The following is a 15809-nucleotide window of genomic DNA, read 5'->3' on the forward strand; positions in this document are numbered from 1 at the left end:
AAAAACTATAAATGGTTCTAGCATTCCTGTCTTGGTCCAGACTTTCATGGAGACATGTTTAAAGTTACTGACTTGAGAAAGGTATTGTGTATGTGTTAAGAGATTTTTCACTCTTATTTTAGAGATTTGTTTTCTTGTTTTTTTTTTTAAAGATTTTATTTATTTATTTGAGAGAAAGCATGCACATGAGCAGGGTTCGGGGGGTGGGGAGAATCTCAAGCAGACTCTGCGCTGAGCACGGAGACCAACAAGGGGCTTGATCTCACAACTCTGAGATGATGAACTGAGCCGAAATCAAGAGTCCCATGCTTAACAAATTGAGCCACCCAGGCATCCCAAGGTTGTTCTGTTTTTAATTAGGATGGATTCTTAACATTAGCAAATGTTCTTTTGTTTTCTTAGGATCATCATTTGATTTCCACTTAACTTATTCATTGGTGAATCATATTAAAAGATTTCTTAACTTTTAACCATCTTTAGATTGCTTACATCCATCTCATTTTGCTATATTTCCGGATTTTATATATACATAATTTTCAAATTTTTGTATTTGTATTTACATGAGATTGATCTAGAACTTTCAGGTTTTGGTATTCAGTTATGCTACCTTCCAAAAATTGCACTGTTTTCCCTTTCAAAATCTGTGAGCTCATGTAACAATATTGAGAATGACCTGTTTTGTGAAGGTTTGCAAGAACTTGTCCATGAAACTGGAGCAGGGATTGAGACAGAAACCCGTGTGACAGATTTTCCATTGCTTTTGCTGTAGATTTATTTTGACATTTTTCAGTCCACCTTCACTATTTGTTAATTCAGTGCTTGTGAATTCACCTATTTGCCCACATTTACCCCAACTCTGTTCCAAGTCAATACTTACAGCACTTCGGTGGTCGTCCGCAGACTTGGGCATGCTCAGAGCAGTGGAGAATTTGAGTTGCCTGATGCCCATAGTCCCGGCTGGGGACAAGTCTCTGCCTTCTTGTTTTAGCTCTTGTACTGTAAATAAGTGTCCTTTCTGTAGTCTAGTGCCTCATTTTTCACAATTTTGTGTTTTTTGGTTGACAAGTTAGCTGTTTGAAATGGCCCCCAAGCATAGTGCTGAGGTGCTGTCTGGGGTTCCTAAACAGCCTTATGGAGAAAATAATGTGTTAGACATATTAGTTCAACATTAATAAATCAACTGTATGTATTAAATAAGGGGTCTTTAAATAGAAACGCACATAACACAAGGTTAGGTCTTGATCTGTTGACAACAAAAATGGGACCAGAGGCTTGCAGGGTACTCATTCTAGATTCTCCTAGGGCTGATGAGTCAGTATTCACAAATTCAGTGAATTTATAACTATTGTGACTAATGAGCATCAACTGCACCATTTTTTGGTCAGGTTTTGTAACATATATTTTTTAAAAGAAACTCTCCTTTATCAGCATTTTCTCATTTAGGTATTGAGTTCTACATAGTAATATTATTATTTGATAATTAAAAACATCAAGTATGTAATTATATTTCCTTTTTTCCATGTATTTGCATTTTCTCCTTTATTTAATTAGCTTTGCAAAGGTCCTAATTAATGTCTTGGTCCTCTCCAAGGCAAAGTTCTTGGACTTATTTATTAATTCTACTAGGTTCTGCTTTTAATTTTATTCGTTCTCTCAGGTTTCCTTAGCTGTTTTTATTTCAGTTGTTGGGGTTGACTTCTTAGTTTTTTTGTACTTTTTTTTTAAGATTTTATTTATTTATTTGAGAGAGAGAATGAGATAGAGAGAGAGACCATGAGAAGGGGGAAGGTCAGAGGGAGAAGCAGACTCCCCACTGAGCAGGGAGCCTGATGTAGGACTCGATCCTGGGACTCCAGAATCATGACCTGAGCCGAAGCAGTCACTTAACCAACTGAGCCACCCAGGCACCCTGTACTTTTTCTTTTTTAATAACGTTGTTAACAAGAGTGATTTCAGTTGAACTATCATTTCTTTGATACACTGTATTCCACTGTTTATTTATTTATTTACTTAATAACTTTTAATTCCAGGATAGTTAACATAGTGTTACATTAGTTTCAGGTGTACAATGTAGCAATTCAACAATTCTGTGCATTACTCAGTGCTTATCATGATAAATGCACCCTTTCTACTGTTTATTTTTCATATTGATTTAATTATCTTATTATTAGAGTATTTCTTCTAATGCTTTTTGGAATGGTGTATGGGTTATATACCTTTGAATTTTAAGTCCTAGAAAGTTTCTTATACTTATCAGTGCTTATATCATTCCCTGATGCTTCACAATATCAAACCCAACTCAAAAAGCACATAACCTTTATAATAGATGTTAATTTTTAATATTAGGTGATATGAATTAATAGGGCTTATAAGTCTATTATATCACCCAGTCAACATAATTAAATTTTACGTTGTAGGGTTCTCTCTCTTTCTTTGACTTCAAGGCACTATTAGACCAACATTCTGGGGTTGTATAATAATTGCTATAGTACAAACTTTAAAAAAATAATTTCTGCATGCAGCCGCTAATTCTAAGCATTTCACTTTTATTCAACAAACACTTTTATAGTACTTAACCTGGGCCAGGCTCCTTTCTTTATTCCTAATAATTATTATTCCATTTAGTTCCCACAAGCTTAGGAGGTATTACTTTAGCCCCCATGTTATAGATGAGGAAAATTGAGGCATCGAGAAGCGAAGTAGCTTGCCTAGGTCACAAAGTTGGGAAGTAGCAAAGTCAAGATTAGAACTCAGGAAGTTTGACTTCAGAGCCAAAGCTGTCAAGCACTGCAATGATTTATTTTTCCAGTGATGACTGCAAAGGTGTGTCTAGAAGATGATAGGTGGTGGGAGAAGTTTTTCATCGACTTGGAACCTCTGTGTTCTCACAATTTCTTTCAATTTTCTTCCCCTCTTCTACTACTCTTTAAAAATTGGTATTCCCAGTAGATCTGTTCTTGGTCTTTTCCTTTTTTATTTTTACACATGTAGTCCGAGATGGCTGGCCTTTGGTTTCAGGAGTAGAATTCAGTGGTTCATCACTTACATACAACACCCAGTGCTCATCACAACAAGTGCCCTCCTTAATGCCCAACCCCCTTCTAGCCCATGCCCTGCCCACCTCCCCTCCGGCAACCATCAGTTTGTTCTCTGCCATGAAGAGTTTTTTTATGGTTTGCCTCTCTTTTTTCCCCTATGTCCATCTGTTTCATTTCTTAAATTCCACATGTGAGTGAAATCATATGGTATTTGTCTTTCTCTGACTGACTTATTTCACTTAGCATAATAGCCTCTAGCTCCACCCATGTCATTGCAAATGGCAAGATTTCATTCTTTTGAATGGCTGAGTAATATTCCATTATGTATATATACCACCTCTTCTTTATCTATTCATCAATGGACCCTGGGCTGCTTCCACAGTTTGGCTATAATGAATGCTGCTGTTGTGAACATTGGAGGGTGCATACGTCCCTTTGAATTAGTATTTTTGTATTCTTTGGGTAAATACCTAGTAGTGCACTTGCTGGATTGTAGGGTAGTTCTATTTTGAACTTTTTGAGGAACCTCCGCCCTGTTTTCCAGAGTAAGCCCCATCATTTCTCAACTACATTTTCTCAATAACCCCCAAAGATCCTACATATCATTTCCCCAAATATGTCATATAATCTCACTTCCAGGATTTTTTTATATATAAAGATGAATAATTTTGGAATGTTCTTCCTCTTCCTTAGTTTCCAAGTAACTTTTATTTGTCCTTCAGGACTCATATTAAGATCTTCACTCTGACCTCCACCCAGTCTAGATTGACAATCTTTTTTCTTCCAAAGGGTCACATATGCACTTCTCCTACAACTTCTGTTATACTGCATTATGATTGTTGTTTACTTATTTGACTCTCTAATTAGACTGTGAGTTTCTTAAGTGCAGAGATTAATTTATTCATATACACATGTACATAATTATTTGTGTGTGTAAGTAAATATGTTAAATATGTAAGCATAATAGTAATATTATAGCAACATATGTGGTAAATGACAGAGACAAAATGTTTTCTAAACTGGAATCCTAAAACAACAACAATGATAATAAGACAATAAAACTCTCCTTTGTATCTTGTGGGGCTAACCATGGAAACAATACTCTAGTCGGTCTCCCCTTAAGTTCCTTAAGAGATGTGAAAAGAACTTGTGACACTTGAGTGAGGTCAAATAGAGAAGCCTTCCTTATTAGAATGACTCACTATACACTGACCTTTTGGTTCTCTCAGTTTGCCAAGGATAAAGCAATAGAAGATGCCAAGTTCTTCTCTGGTTTTCTAGTAATAACAATAAAAATAAATAAGTTCAGAATGAAGTCATCAAAAACAACTGCTCCTTTTGATGTTTTATAGAGCCAGCTTATGAACTATACCTGTTCCAAGCAGTCGATCCTCTCCAGCAAAATCAGTCCGTGCTGTGCGCTGCCGGAGCCATTTCGAGGGGAATGTGCTATCAACTCAGAAAATGACGATGAACCTGATCTTCCATCCTTGCCACTCAGCAGATTTACAGAAGACCGATTTGTATGCGCACAGTTCTCCAACAAGCCAGATGATTTCCTGCAAGAGTAATACAGACTTTTGTAAAATCTTTGTAATGGACTACTATATTTATGGACTTTTTGGGAAGGGTTGTAGACTTGAATGATGACAGATGCTAACCCATGATGTAAATGAGTGACTCAAATTGTTTAAGAGGAGATGTTTGGTGGAGTCAAAAGTGGCAGTTACTTATACAGCTCCAGCCACTTGTTAGCATATAGGAATGCAGGCTTGGGGTAGTTGGGTCTACTGCATGTATTTTATTTTATGTTATTTATTTTATTTTATTTTTATTTAAATTCAATTAATTAACATATAGCGTATTATTAGTTTCAGAGGTAGAGGTCAATGATTCATCAGTCTTATATAACACCCTGTGTTCATCACATCACGTGCTCTCCTTAATGTCCATCACCCAGTTACCCCATCCTCCCACCCCCTCCCCTCCAGCAACCCTCAGTTTATTTCCTATGATTAAGAGTCTCTTACAGTTTGTTTCCCTCTCTGATTTCATCTTGTTTTATTTTTCTCTCCCTTCCCCTATGATCCTCTGTTTCTTAAATTCCACATATGAGTGAGATCATAATTGTCTTTCTCTGATTGACTTATTTTTTTTTAAGATTTTATTTATTTATTTGAGAGAGAGAGAATGAGAGATAGCACGAGAGGGAAGAGGGTCAGAGGGTCAGAGGGAGAAGCAGACTCCCCGCTGAGCAGGGAGCCCGATGTGGGACTCGATCCCGGGACTCCAGGATCATGACCTGAGCCGAAGGCAGTCGCTTAACCAACTGAGCCACCCAGGCGCCCCTCTGATTGACTTATTTTGCTTAGCATAATACCCTCTAGTTCCATCCATGTCTTTGCAAATGACAAGTAGTATTCCATTGTGTGCATGTGTGTGTGTGTGTGGACATCTGGGCTCTTTCCACAGTTTGGCTTTTGTGGACATTGCTGCTATGAACATTGGGGTGCATGTGCCCCTTTGGATCACTACATTTATATCTTTGGGGTAAAGACATAGTAGTGCAGTTGCTAGGTTATAGGGTCTACTGCATTTTGAAAGAAGCTGGAAGTTGCTTGATTTTTAAGTGTTGACAACTAATACAGAATTTTTAAAAACACAGTGAGGGTCAAGTATTTGCAAACTTTTCTCTAAGATACTCATCCCTAAGGAATGGTTTCAGATTGGTATACCTGGTGAGCTCTTCTATTTTAATTAATTTAATACCTACTACCTAAGCCATGGTGTGGCATTTAAAGATTAGAGAGATGGAATATTAACATCTCAGGTGTCCATTCCAAAATGCATATTGATTTGTACAAGACAAACTGATTTCAATATGTAATATTAAAACAATATTGCTGTGTGATTGAAGTATTTCCAAAGTCACTTTGTGAAGCATTATTTGGAGCAATTAAACTCCAACAATGCATAAGAATTTGAGTTTTCTTCAAAGCTCTTTGTAGAATGACTTGAGCTATATTTCTGGAATTATATTTGATATGGCTTATAAAAGTAAATGTCACTGCCTGAACCCACTCGTTCCTAAACTTGCATTTGGTACTGGAAAAGTCGATAGGCACAACTTCCTAGTGGAAATCACATTAAGCTATGAGTTGGGAGACCAGACTTCCAAAGACTAGCTTTGTCATGCATAAACTTTGGAATGTAGGTCAAGCCACTTAATTTCCTTAGGCTCTTCTGTTCCAGCTACTAACTGAGGGGTTGGATAAGATCACTTCAAAGGTGCTTGTGATTCCTTTGTAAACATTCTAGGGTCCAAATTTCTCTTTCTTGTAACCCAGAATAATGTATAGATTATGCTTGGACCACTCAAGCTTGAAAACTTAGCTGGAAAAGAGGGGAAGATGATGATTTAATACCTAGCTATCACTTTCTATCAAAAAAAAATTCTAATACTTATAAAATCTAGCCTCAGAGATGATTGAGAAAAATGTGCTCTCATCCAAATACTGGAAATTAATTTCTCATAAAAGTAAGTAGTGACCCTGAGCCAGAAACTATCAGCTAATCAGATTGTTTTAGTTTCAAGTTCTAAATCTGACACCATTCTTGTGTGACTTTGGAAAAATCACGTAATTGTATTGATTCTGTTTCCTTATCTCAAAATGTAGTCAATTAAACCTTCCTGCCGTCCTCCCAAAGTTTCCAAATGCCTAAAATCAGTGAAAATATTGAATAAATTTCATAATCATAATTGGGTTTTGAAAGAAAACTCATGACTTCTGAATTTTACTGTTTCTAATATATTTCATATGGATACAGGTTTCTTTATGAATATTCAAGAAGACATTCAGAACTGGCAGTTCCCGTGGTTTCAAGAGTGGATACGGTATATCAAAATTTATTGGCAAAATGCTGTAAATTAGAAAATCCTCTGGAATGCTATAGCCATGGGGTAAATGCCTTTTTATTTTTTAACTTGTTACTCATAAGTGATTACCATCATAGGAAAAATTCCTGTGCTGTTGGTAGTGCCATATTTTGTAAAAAGATTGTGCTCCTTCTTGCTAATTGCCAACACTGCACAACAAATATGATTTTCATCTAAACCAAAGGCCCCAGCATCATACTATAGCAGCTCCCTAGGTGAGTCACTGTCTTATAGCCTCTGTGCGTCATGAAACCTTCTCTGTCCAATCTTCTCTTTTAATGAGTGTCTGCTAGGAACCTCAGCAGATGGCATGAAAGCACAGCATATCAGGGTATGAGAAGATTGACTATTTCCACTAAGTAGTCCTGGAAACTGTCCCTGTTTCAGGCCAGAAATCATACTGTTCACAGGCAGCAGCTCTGTTTGTGCATCTGACATGAAAAAAGCAGGTGACCTTACGTATGTGACCAGATGATCACTTATCTGTGGATTACCATGAACCAGGTTGGTTCTGGTTTATGTTATTCTAAGCGATGGCTTACATATTTACAGAGGGTGGGGTAGTGGTAGAGTATTGAAGGTGTCTCTTGTCCTGTCTGGGCTCAAGCAGGTTTATCTATCACATTTCTGTTCCCAGAGAGAAGGATCAATGAAGGTAATTTATTCCCCTGTGGGTGAGCACCCTTTTGCAGCATCCCCAGTAGACCTCCACAATAATCATTATGATAATAGCACCTTACAGGAACATGGATGTTTAGAGTTCACAAAGCAACTTTGCAACCAGTATCCTATTTGATCCTCACACCAGCCCAATAACGTAGGTAATGCCAGAATTATTAACTGCATTTTGTAGATGAAAGTATTGAGTCGTAGAAGGTTTAAAAGACTTGCCCAACTTCACACAGGCAGTAAGGACAAGGCTAAGGGTTAAATCTAGGCAAACAGTTTGCAAATCTGGTAAAATTTTCACTGTAACAAACACTGCTCAGTAAGATCATGTACACTGGGTCAGATTAGTTAGGATGATAACCTGTCCTCCTACTGAAGAACTAAGCCTGAAAGGTCACTTGTATTTTCCCACTGGAATTTTATGTGCACAGCTGAAGAACTCTTTGAACTAGCGGTTAGTTCTGAGATTTCCATTTGATTCACTTCAATGTGTTTTTGTGGAGTGCTTTACCATATTAAAGGCTGCTGGATGTTCTTATTAAACCGTGACTTCTTAATACATACTTATATTTCTACGCTTATACCTGCATCTCTGTATCTGTGCTGTTTATGTAAAAAGGCTGTATTATTAAATATAACCAACACTCTCTGACCAATCAAACTTAGATCTGTAAACTACCTTTAAATATCTCTTTGGCTTGATGAATGATTTGCCTTATGCTTGTAAAATACACCGTATCAACCACAAATGAATTTATATCACCAGAAACTAAATATCAATCTTGTTGTACCGCTTCTTTTCTCCACAAAGTACTCGGCCGTTCCTGTTTTACCAGAACATGTTTTTCAAGATTTGCAAGCTCACTAAGTAAATAAAGCCCTGGGTTTAGGAAAATAGTTACATTAAACTATCAGGGTTTTGCAATCTTACCTCAAGATATATCGTTAACAGTGATAACACTGATTATCTTTATTTTCCAGCAAGAGATGTTCCAGAGAGTGGTTCGTGAAAGCCGTGAGCGTGTAAAACATCACTGTGATTTACATGAGAAATTAGGAGATGCTAACTTCCATGACTGGTAGGTTTCCAAGATATTTTCCAGATTTATGCTTGTTAGTGAGTTTGTGTGAACTCCTGATGCTGAGAGCTGCTAAGAGTCGACATCCAACCTTGAAATCTCAGAGGCCAAGGGAAAAATGAGTTCAAAATTAACCTAGCTATCTTTGTCTTGATAATACAGATGTCCACATAGCCTTAGGTGTTTCTACATGTCTTTCCAGGCCAGTTTCCAGATTCCGGCCAATATCCAGAGGTTAGGGAACCAAGCACGCCCTGGCTGCTTTCCTGCAGTCTCTTTGGGGTCTTCTCCCTCCCACCTAGACATTTATTTAGGGCTTTGCCTGCAGTGGTAGCATCCTTTTGTCAGTTTCAAGTCTGGTCATATAGTAAATTTAGTATTTTCACCATGGAGGGTAGAGATGAATAGATACCTGAGCTATTTGCCAGAGAGAATACATAAGCCTCTTGTGTGCAGAGAGATGATATTTCAAAGATCACTGTGTCAAAAACCAAAAGTCAATTTTTAGTAATCTTTAGGGTCTTACTGTAATAGTCTATTTAGTGGAGCATTGAGGAAAAAATCAGTTTGATATAGTGTCCCATAAATTCAGCTTGAAATTGATGTCATTTTAAGACTCTACTTACATCACATTTGCTACTGTCCCATTAGCCAAAGTAAGTCATATGGCCAAGCTGAGTCAAGGGGTAGAGAAATAGACTCAACCTCTTGATTGGATGATCTGCAAAATATTGTGTCCATTGAAAAAAAAATATATGTCACACCACGTGACTTGATTTGGCTAATAAAATGTGAAAACTTTGGGGGCAGAAGCTTTAACAACCAATGCATGCTTTTCTATTTTCTCCTTTCCTTCTGACACAATATCCAGATACATTTGAGATGGTAGCTGATCTATCTGTCTTGGTTCCAGATGAGCAGAACCACCATGCCAAATTGCACTGGACATACTGCTTGAATAAGAAATAAACCTTTGTTTCTCTCTCTCTTTTTTTAAAGATTTTATTTTATTTTTATTTGAGAGAGAAAATGAGAGAGAGAGAGAGCACATGAGAGGGGGGAGGGTCAGAGGGAGAAGCAGACTCCCTGCTGAGCAGGGAGCCCGATGCGGGACTCGATCCCAGAACTCCCGGATCATGACCTGAGCCGAAGGCAGTCGCTTAACCAACTGAGCCACCCAGGCGCCCCTCTTTTTTTTTTTTTTTTTAAGATTTTATTTACTTATTTGACAGAGACACAGCAAGAGAGTGAATACAAGCAGGGGGAGTGGGAGAGGGAGAAGCAGGCTCTCCCCTGAGCAGAGAGCACCCTAGGATCATGACCAGAGCCAAAGGCAGACACTTAACGACTGAGCCACCCATGTGCCCCAAAAAATAAACCTTTGTGGTTTGAAACCATGCAACAAAGTTGCATTTTTTGTTATTGTTACAAAACCTAGTCTATCCAAACTAATATAAAAATTGTGCAGGAATTAAAGTGATATTTTAAAGGAATACATAAATACATAAATACATAAAATTTGTGTCCAGAATAATGGATCCAGAAAAAAATTATTCTTTCAGAAAGAATATTTGGCTTATTACTTCTATATTGTGTTCATTTACTAATGTCTAGTTTAAAGATTAGATCTGTGGTTCTCAAAATTTAGAGTGTGTCAAAATTACCTGGAGGACTTGTTAAAACCCAGCCCCGTCCCCAGAGTTTCTCATCTGTAAGTCTGAGATGAGGCCTGAGAATCTGCATTCCTAACAAGTCCCCAGGGCTGCTGATAACTGCAGGTCCATGAGTCACACACTAGAACCACTGGATTAGGTTGCCTGCTCATTGGATGTTACGGCTAAATTCTTTCCCCAACTCCATTATAATATAAAAGCAATGATTGATTCTGATTTTTTGTTGTCTTCAAATCCAGGTCAGTAGAGTCTTTCTCCTTAAAATCTTCCTCATATCTGTCTGTTCCCCCCACCACTTTCCTAGTTGAGTCTATCATTGTCTCTCACTTAGATTTCTGGAATGGCCTTCAACTACTTCTTCCCTCACATTGCTTCTTGCCCACCTTCATTCATTCTTTATATGGCAACTATAATTATCCTAAAAACGAGGCAAATCTGATTCTGTAACTAAGGTTTCTTCCTCTTTCTGTCTCCAATCCCCAATGACCCCCCCAAACCCCACAAAACAAAACCACAATCACATTCAATGGCTCCCCTCCCACTTTCACTCCCCTTCACCAGGCTCATTTTTTGTTATTGTTAGATCTCAGCCCACCTGCCATTTCCTCCAGGAGGCATGTGTGACCTTCCTGAGATGGGATTAGAAGCCATTCTCGGCGCAGCTACAGCACTCTAAATTCCTGTCACTACATTGAGTGTACCTGCTATCTCGCCCATTAGGGTGTGAGCCATGTGAAATTAGGGCCTGTTTGCTGATTGTTGCTGTCCCCCTATTCCTACACACTGTAGACAACCAACACAGGCTGTGATGGCCTGTGTATACATTTATTTCAGAAGCTGTTTACTAAGTCTGATTTTGCAGCCATCCAAATTAGCTCTCATAGTATCCTTGATAAGTACCACCCGCTCCCCCCTGCCACCACCCCAGCATAGGATCAGGGTGGAGTAATGTGTGAGGTGTGAAGAGAATTCTAGGTATATTGAATAAGTTCTTGGATCTTTGGAATAAGGACTAAAAAGAATTAAACCCTGTTTAATGTTTCATTCAACCTAAGCTAGAGATTGTCAAATATTGAGGAAACTCTAGAATTCTTCATTTTAGGCACATGGTCATTGCCAGGAGTAAGAGAAAATTATTCTTTCAGGCTCATAATCCTTTATACTAAGAAAGCCCCACAACTATCTGCTCAAGAGTTGGTTATGTTCATAAAGAACATGGGAGCTGCTGCCACCAAATGTTGCCCCCTGAGAGATGAGCAACAATTTGCCTGCATGGAGGACTCGGTAAGTCTGTCTTGACTTCATGTTTGCCTGCTCTTGAAGTCCTAATCTCTAGCCTCCAGCACTCAATGTCATGTTTGTGGACACATCATGAATTGTCAATGGAGTTTGATATTTCTATCCCCAGGAGAACTTTTTTTAGGCCAGCTCATGCCAATTGTCTTGATTAGCAGCAGAGGTAAGGCTGTTACTTCTCTAATGGTGGTGATGTCAGATTCAACAAGTCTTTACCTGGATCATACTCCACGGTCTAACTCTTGGATTTTCAAGCCAACAAAATTGACTTTGTCAACAACTTCAAAGAAAATGCTGATTTTAGACTAAGTCATCCTAATCAAATGTATAGGAAAAAAACAAAACAAAACCAAAAAACAGTCACCACACCTCTGACACTGGATGTTTTTCCATACAAGAAGCAATTTTCTGTGACCCCAGCTGGGTGTCCTACAATTTAACTCATTCTGACAACTCTATCTGGAGATAATGTCAGATTCCACAGGTTAAGGACTCAGTCCTGCAAGACTGCTCCTATCCCACTTCAGATAACATTTGCAAGTCCAGATTGTCCCCTGTGATTTTGACTAACCAGCTATAAATCTAAGGTTTCCAGGATCTCCTTCTCAGGTTTGATTAATTTGTTAGAGCAGCTCATAGAACTAAGAGGAACACTTACTTAAGTTTACCAGATAGGTAAAATATTTGATAAAGGAAAATGTGAACTTCCAAATGAAAAGATACTTAGGGTGAGGTCTGGGAGCGTCCTGAGTGCAGAAGCTTTTGTTCCTGTGGAATTGGGATGTGTCACCCTCTTAGTATATGGATGGGTTCGCCCACTTGGGAGCTCTCCAACCCCCAAACTGTTGGGATTTTAAAAAGCTTCCTTATGTATACACATGATCAATTATTAACTCATTTCCAGCCCATCTCCCCTCTCTGGAGAATGGGGGGTGGGGTGGGGCTGAAAATTCCAAGCTTCTAATCACGGCTTGGTCTTTCTGGGAATGAGCCCCCATCCAGGAGCCCACCCAGAGTCGCCTCATTAGAACAAAAGATGCTCCTAATTCCCTTATCACTTAGGAATTTACAAGGGCTTCAGAAGACCTTTGTCAGGAACTGGAGTCAAAGATCAAATATTTATACTGTCTATTATCTCACATCAAACTCATAAGTGTTAAATTTATTAGACAGAATACCACCACTGTGTTCATTTACAATGAGAAATGTCTTTCCAATGGCATCAATAATTGGGCCTAATAACTAGAGTACACTTTTTCCTGAATCAAAATACTTAGGAAGTTGAATGAGAATATGGGTAGTTGTGCAAATGGAATCAGAAGAAGGGAAGGGATGGTCTTAAGGGATATTTCTTCCAGGCTATCCTGAGAAATGAGAAATTATGTCTTCCTCACAATGGAGAACATCCCTCCAGGGACCTGTATGCTCATGTCTCCAAGATGTAGTCTCCAGGTCTCTCTCAAGTGGTATTATTTTAACACTACTGAATTCTTATTTGGTGACAGTTTTCTCTGCCCTAAATGTTCTTGATAAAACATCTCCTTTATGCTAAATTGGTCTTTCTTCTGATAAAACATACTTTTTTGATTGAAGATATAAAAAATTTTATTATCTAGCCCTGTCTAACTTTTATTTCATTATAAAGTTTTATTATCTAGTCATGCCTTTCTTGGGGAACTCTTTCAATTAGACTTATGTGTTTCTAAAGCCTTATTTTTAGGTGATCTCTTTGGTTACATTTGAAATGGATAAACTCATACATGAAATGTTGATGCTTACTGGCTTCAATTACTTCATTCCCAAATATGTAAATGATTGGGAATCTGGGGAGTCATACTTGAAAAGGCATACGGGTGGGCTTGTAGACAACATCAGGATAAGAATCAGACACACAAGGAGCAAGGCAAGGTGACATTTCTAGAAGAGGACAAGGAAATGAAGGTGATAACTGAACTAGGATCCAAAGATTTCTTTCATCATTCATTCATTCAATAAATATTCATAGAGCATTTACCATACGCCAAGTTCACTTGGTGAACACTGTGGTGTTTATAGATGTCCAGTTTTAGAAAATAGAAACAAATTGGATTTGAGCTTCTTAAATAAGAACTCCACTCAGCAATTATACTTCTGAGTCAAATTAACAGTGCTGTTGACTTGAGGCTTGATTTTAATTTAAAAGAGCGTAAGAAACTCCTATCTTAAGTCAACACTGGTCTACAAATTGGACTGGGAAGGAACCTGGAGGTGGAGTTCAAGTGAACTCAACTTGAGGATGAGGGGAAGAGGGAGGACAAGTCTGGGAACCAGGCTGCATCTGACACTCCTGCTTTTTCCCAAACAGTGAAATCCAGGCTGAACTAGAAGAAACCAGAATTTGAGAATATTTATGAGTCTTATTTTCTATGGAGTAAAACAAAACAAAACAAAACAAAACAAAATGACCTAAACCTTATGGCTCTTATTTTAATTCTCTTCTGGGAAAGGCAAAACTAATTCTTGGAGGTTTATGCAGAAGACATGAAGCAGAGCCTATCAATGCTGGTGTGGGCCACTGCTGTGATGCCTCGTACGCCTTCAGGAAGCCACGCTTTGATGATCTGCAAGTCAATGGAACTTATATTTCTCCACCTTTATCCTGTGGCCAAGTCATCAACCTTAAAGAGAACTTGTGCAAAGCTCAGGAGGAGGAATTCCAAACTGAAAAGCAAAAGTAAGAATTCTTGTTTAATTTGTTCTTTAATTTGTTCTGCCCACAAGGGAACAGGTATAGAGGACTGTAAACTGGGCTCAGATATAAATATTGCATAATGAGTGGATCAGCTAAATGTTATGTTAGAGGTCAAGTAGAATGGAGAATATTCCTGCAGTTTTGCAATATGGCTATCATGGTTGCTACGCCAATTAGATCAGCTAGTGAGATTGAAGTCTATTGATCATAAAATATTGACAGAGCAGTACATTAATTTATTTTTCCTAAAATGGGAAATTTGGAACATTTGAACGTGTGTGTGTGTATGATATATACATATGTAATGCATATGAAAACATATATAAATTAGAAAATTTTATGAATATAAGTTATTACTTTGCAAAGTGCAATTCGGATTTGGTTGCTGTTTCCAATACTGAAGCCTACTGGTCAGAAATGTTGCCAGTAGAATACAAAGTCTATACATTTGTGCAGAGTTTCCCAACATGTGTTCTGTGTAAAAAGGGCTTCTGGATGAAGTCAGCAATCGAGTCTGCAGGTTGACGATGAGTCTGTTGACCTGGGCCAGCCTCAGCCATTCTTAGCTGGGCTTGCTCAAGAGTGTATGGTCAGCTGCTAAGTCAGCTGGGAGCTGGCTGGCCAAGCCTGGCCTTGGCTAGGACGGCTTGTCTCTGCGGCACGTGGTCTTCTGTCCTCTGGCAGGTTAACCTAGGCTTCTTCACATGGTAGCTGGGAGAAGGTGGATGTGTGGGGGTCTCACGAGGCCCAGGTTTGGAAATATGCAATGCCACTGATGCTGTAAGGTAGGTCATAGGGCCAGGGCAGATTAAAGTAGGGTATGGAAATAGACTTCATTTCTTGATAGGAAGAGTTGGAACATCACATTGTAAAGGACATGAATACAGATAAAGATGGATAATTCGTCCATTTTTGTAATCAATCTGCCACCTGTGGATCATTAATACAGTTGTTGAAACTATAGAAAATGATAAATGTCAAGATAATGGTGGAAAGAGAGGTGATACACTGGGTCTGAAGTCATCAAAAATGAGGGAAAATGACCAGACTTTCTATATGGGGCAGGAATAAATATCGATGAGGGATGTTAGAGCTTGATAAGGTGTACTTCAAAGGAGCTCTGGCTTTTCAAAGAGGATGAAGAAGAGCTATCTTGGAAGTAAAAGAGACCTAGATACTAAGGTAGGTGGAGTTCAAGTAAAACAGCCTCCCCTTGAAAGGTCCTGGGGGAAGCGGTATCCTTTGGGGAGTCTCATGTTTTCTTATGAGCAAGACAGAGAACTTCAGAAGAGAAGCTGTGGATAGAGGGATGTTTTCTTGAGAAAGCCTCAAGTTACAAAGGAGACAGAGGACCAGGAGAGCAGGAGATGGGTCAGATTAGGGGTG

At 38.6% G+C, this 15809-nt stretch overlaps 1 protein-coding gene across 2 annotated transcripts in view; it reads left to right on the forward strand.

Moving 5' to 3' along the window:
- LOC112835512 (alpha-fetoprotein-like) overlaps nucleotides 1–15809 on the forward strand; it is a 58689-nt gene that overhangs the window by 14719 nt on the left and 28161 nt on the right. For both annotated transcript variants that reach the window (XM_073891783.1, XM_025886985.2), the window contains exons 8-12: nucleotides 4391–4605; nucleotides 6867–6999; nucleotides 8626–8723; nucleotides 11542–11680; nucleotides 14179–14405. In XM_073891783.1, the coding sequence (XP_073747884.1) occupies nucleotides 4391–4605; nucleotides 6867–6999; nucleotides 8626–8723; nucleotides 11542–11680; nucleotides 14179–14405 (812 nt within the window). The remainder of the gene's footprint in view (nucleotides 1–4390; nucleotides 4606–6866; nucleotides 7000–8625; nucleotides 8724–11541; nucleotides 11681–14178; nucleotides 14406–15809) is intronic.

Source organism: Callorhinus ursinus, unplaced genomic scaffold (genome assembly GCF_003265705.2).
Source record: "Callorhinus ursinus isolate GAN/ISIS: 27379988/994484 unplaced genomic scaffold, GSC_fseal_2.0 scaffold4, whole genome shotgun sequence".
Lineage (NCBI taxonomy): Eukaryota > Metazoa > Chordata > Mammalia > Carnivora > Otariidae > Callorhinus > Callorhinus ursinus.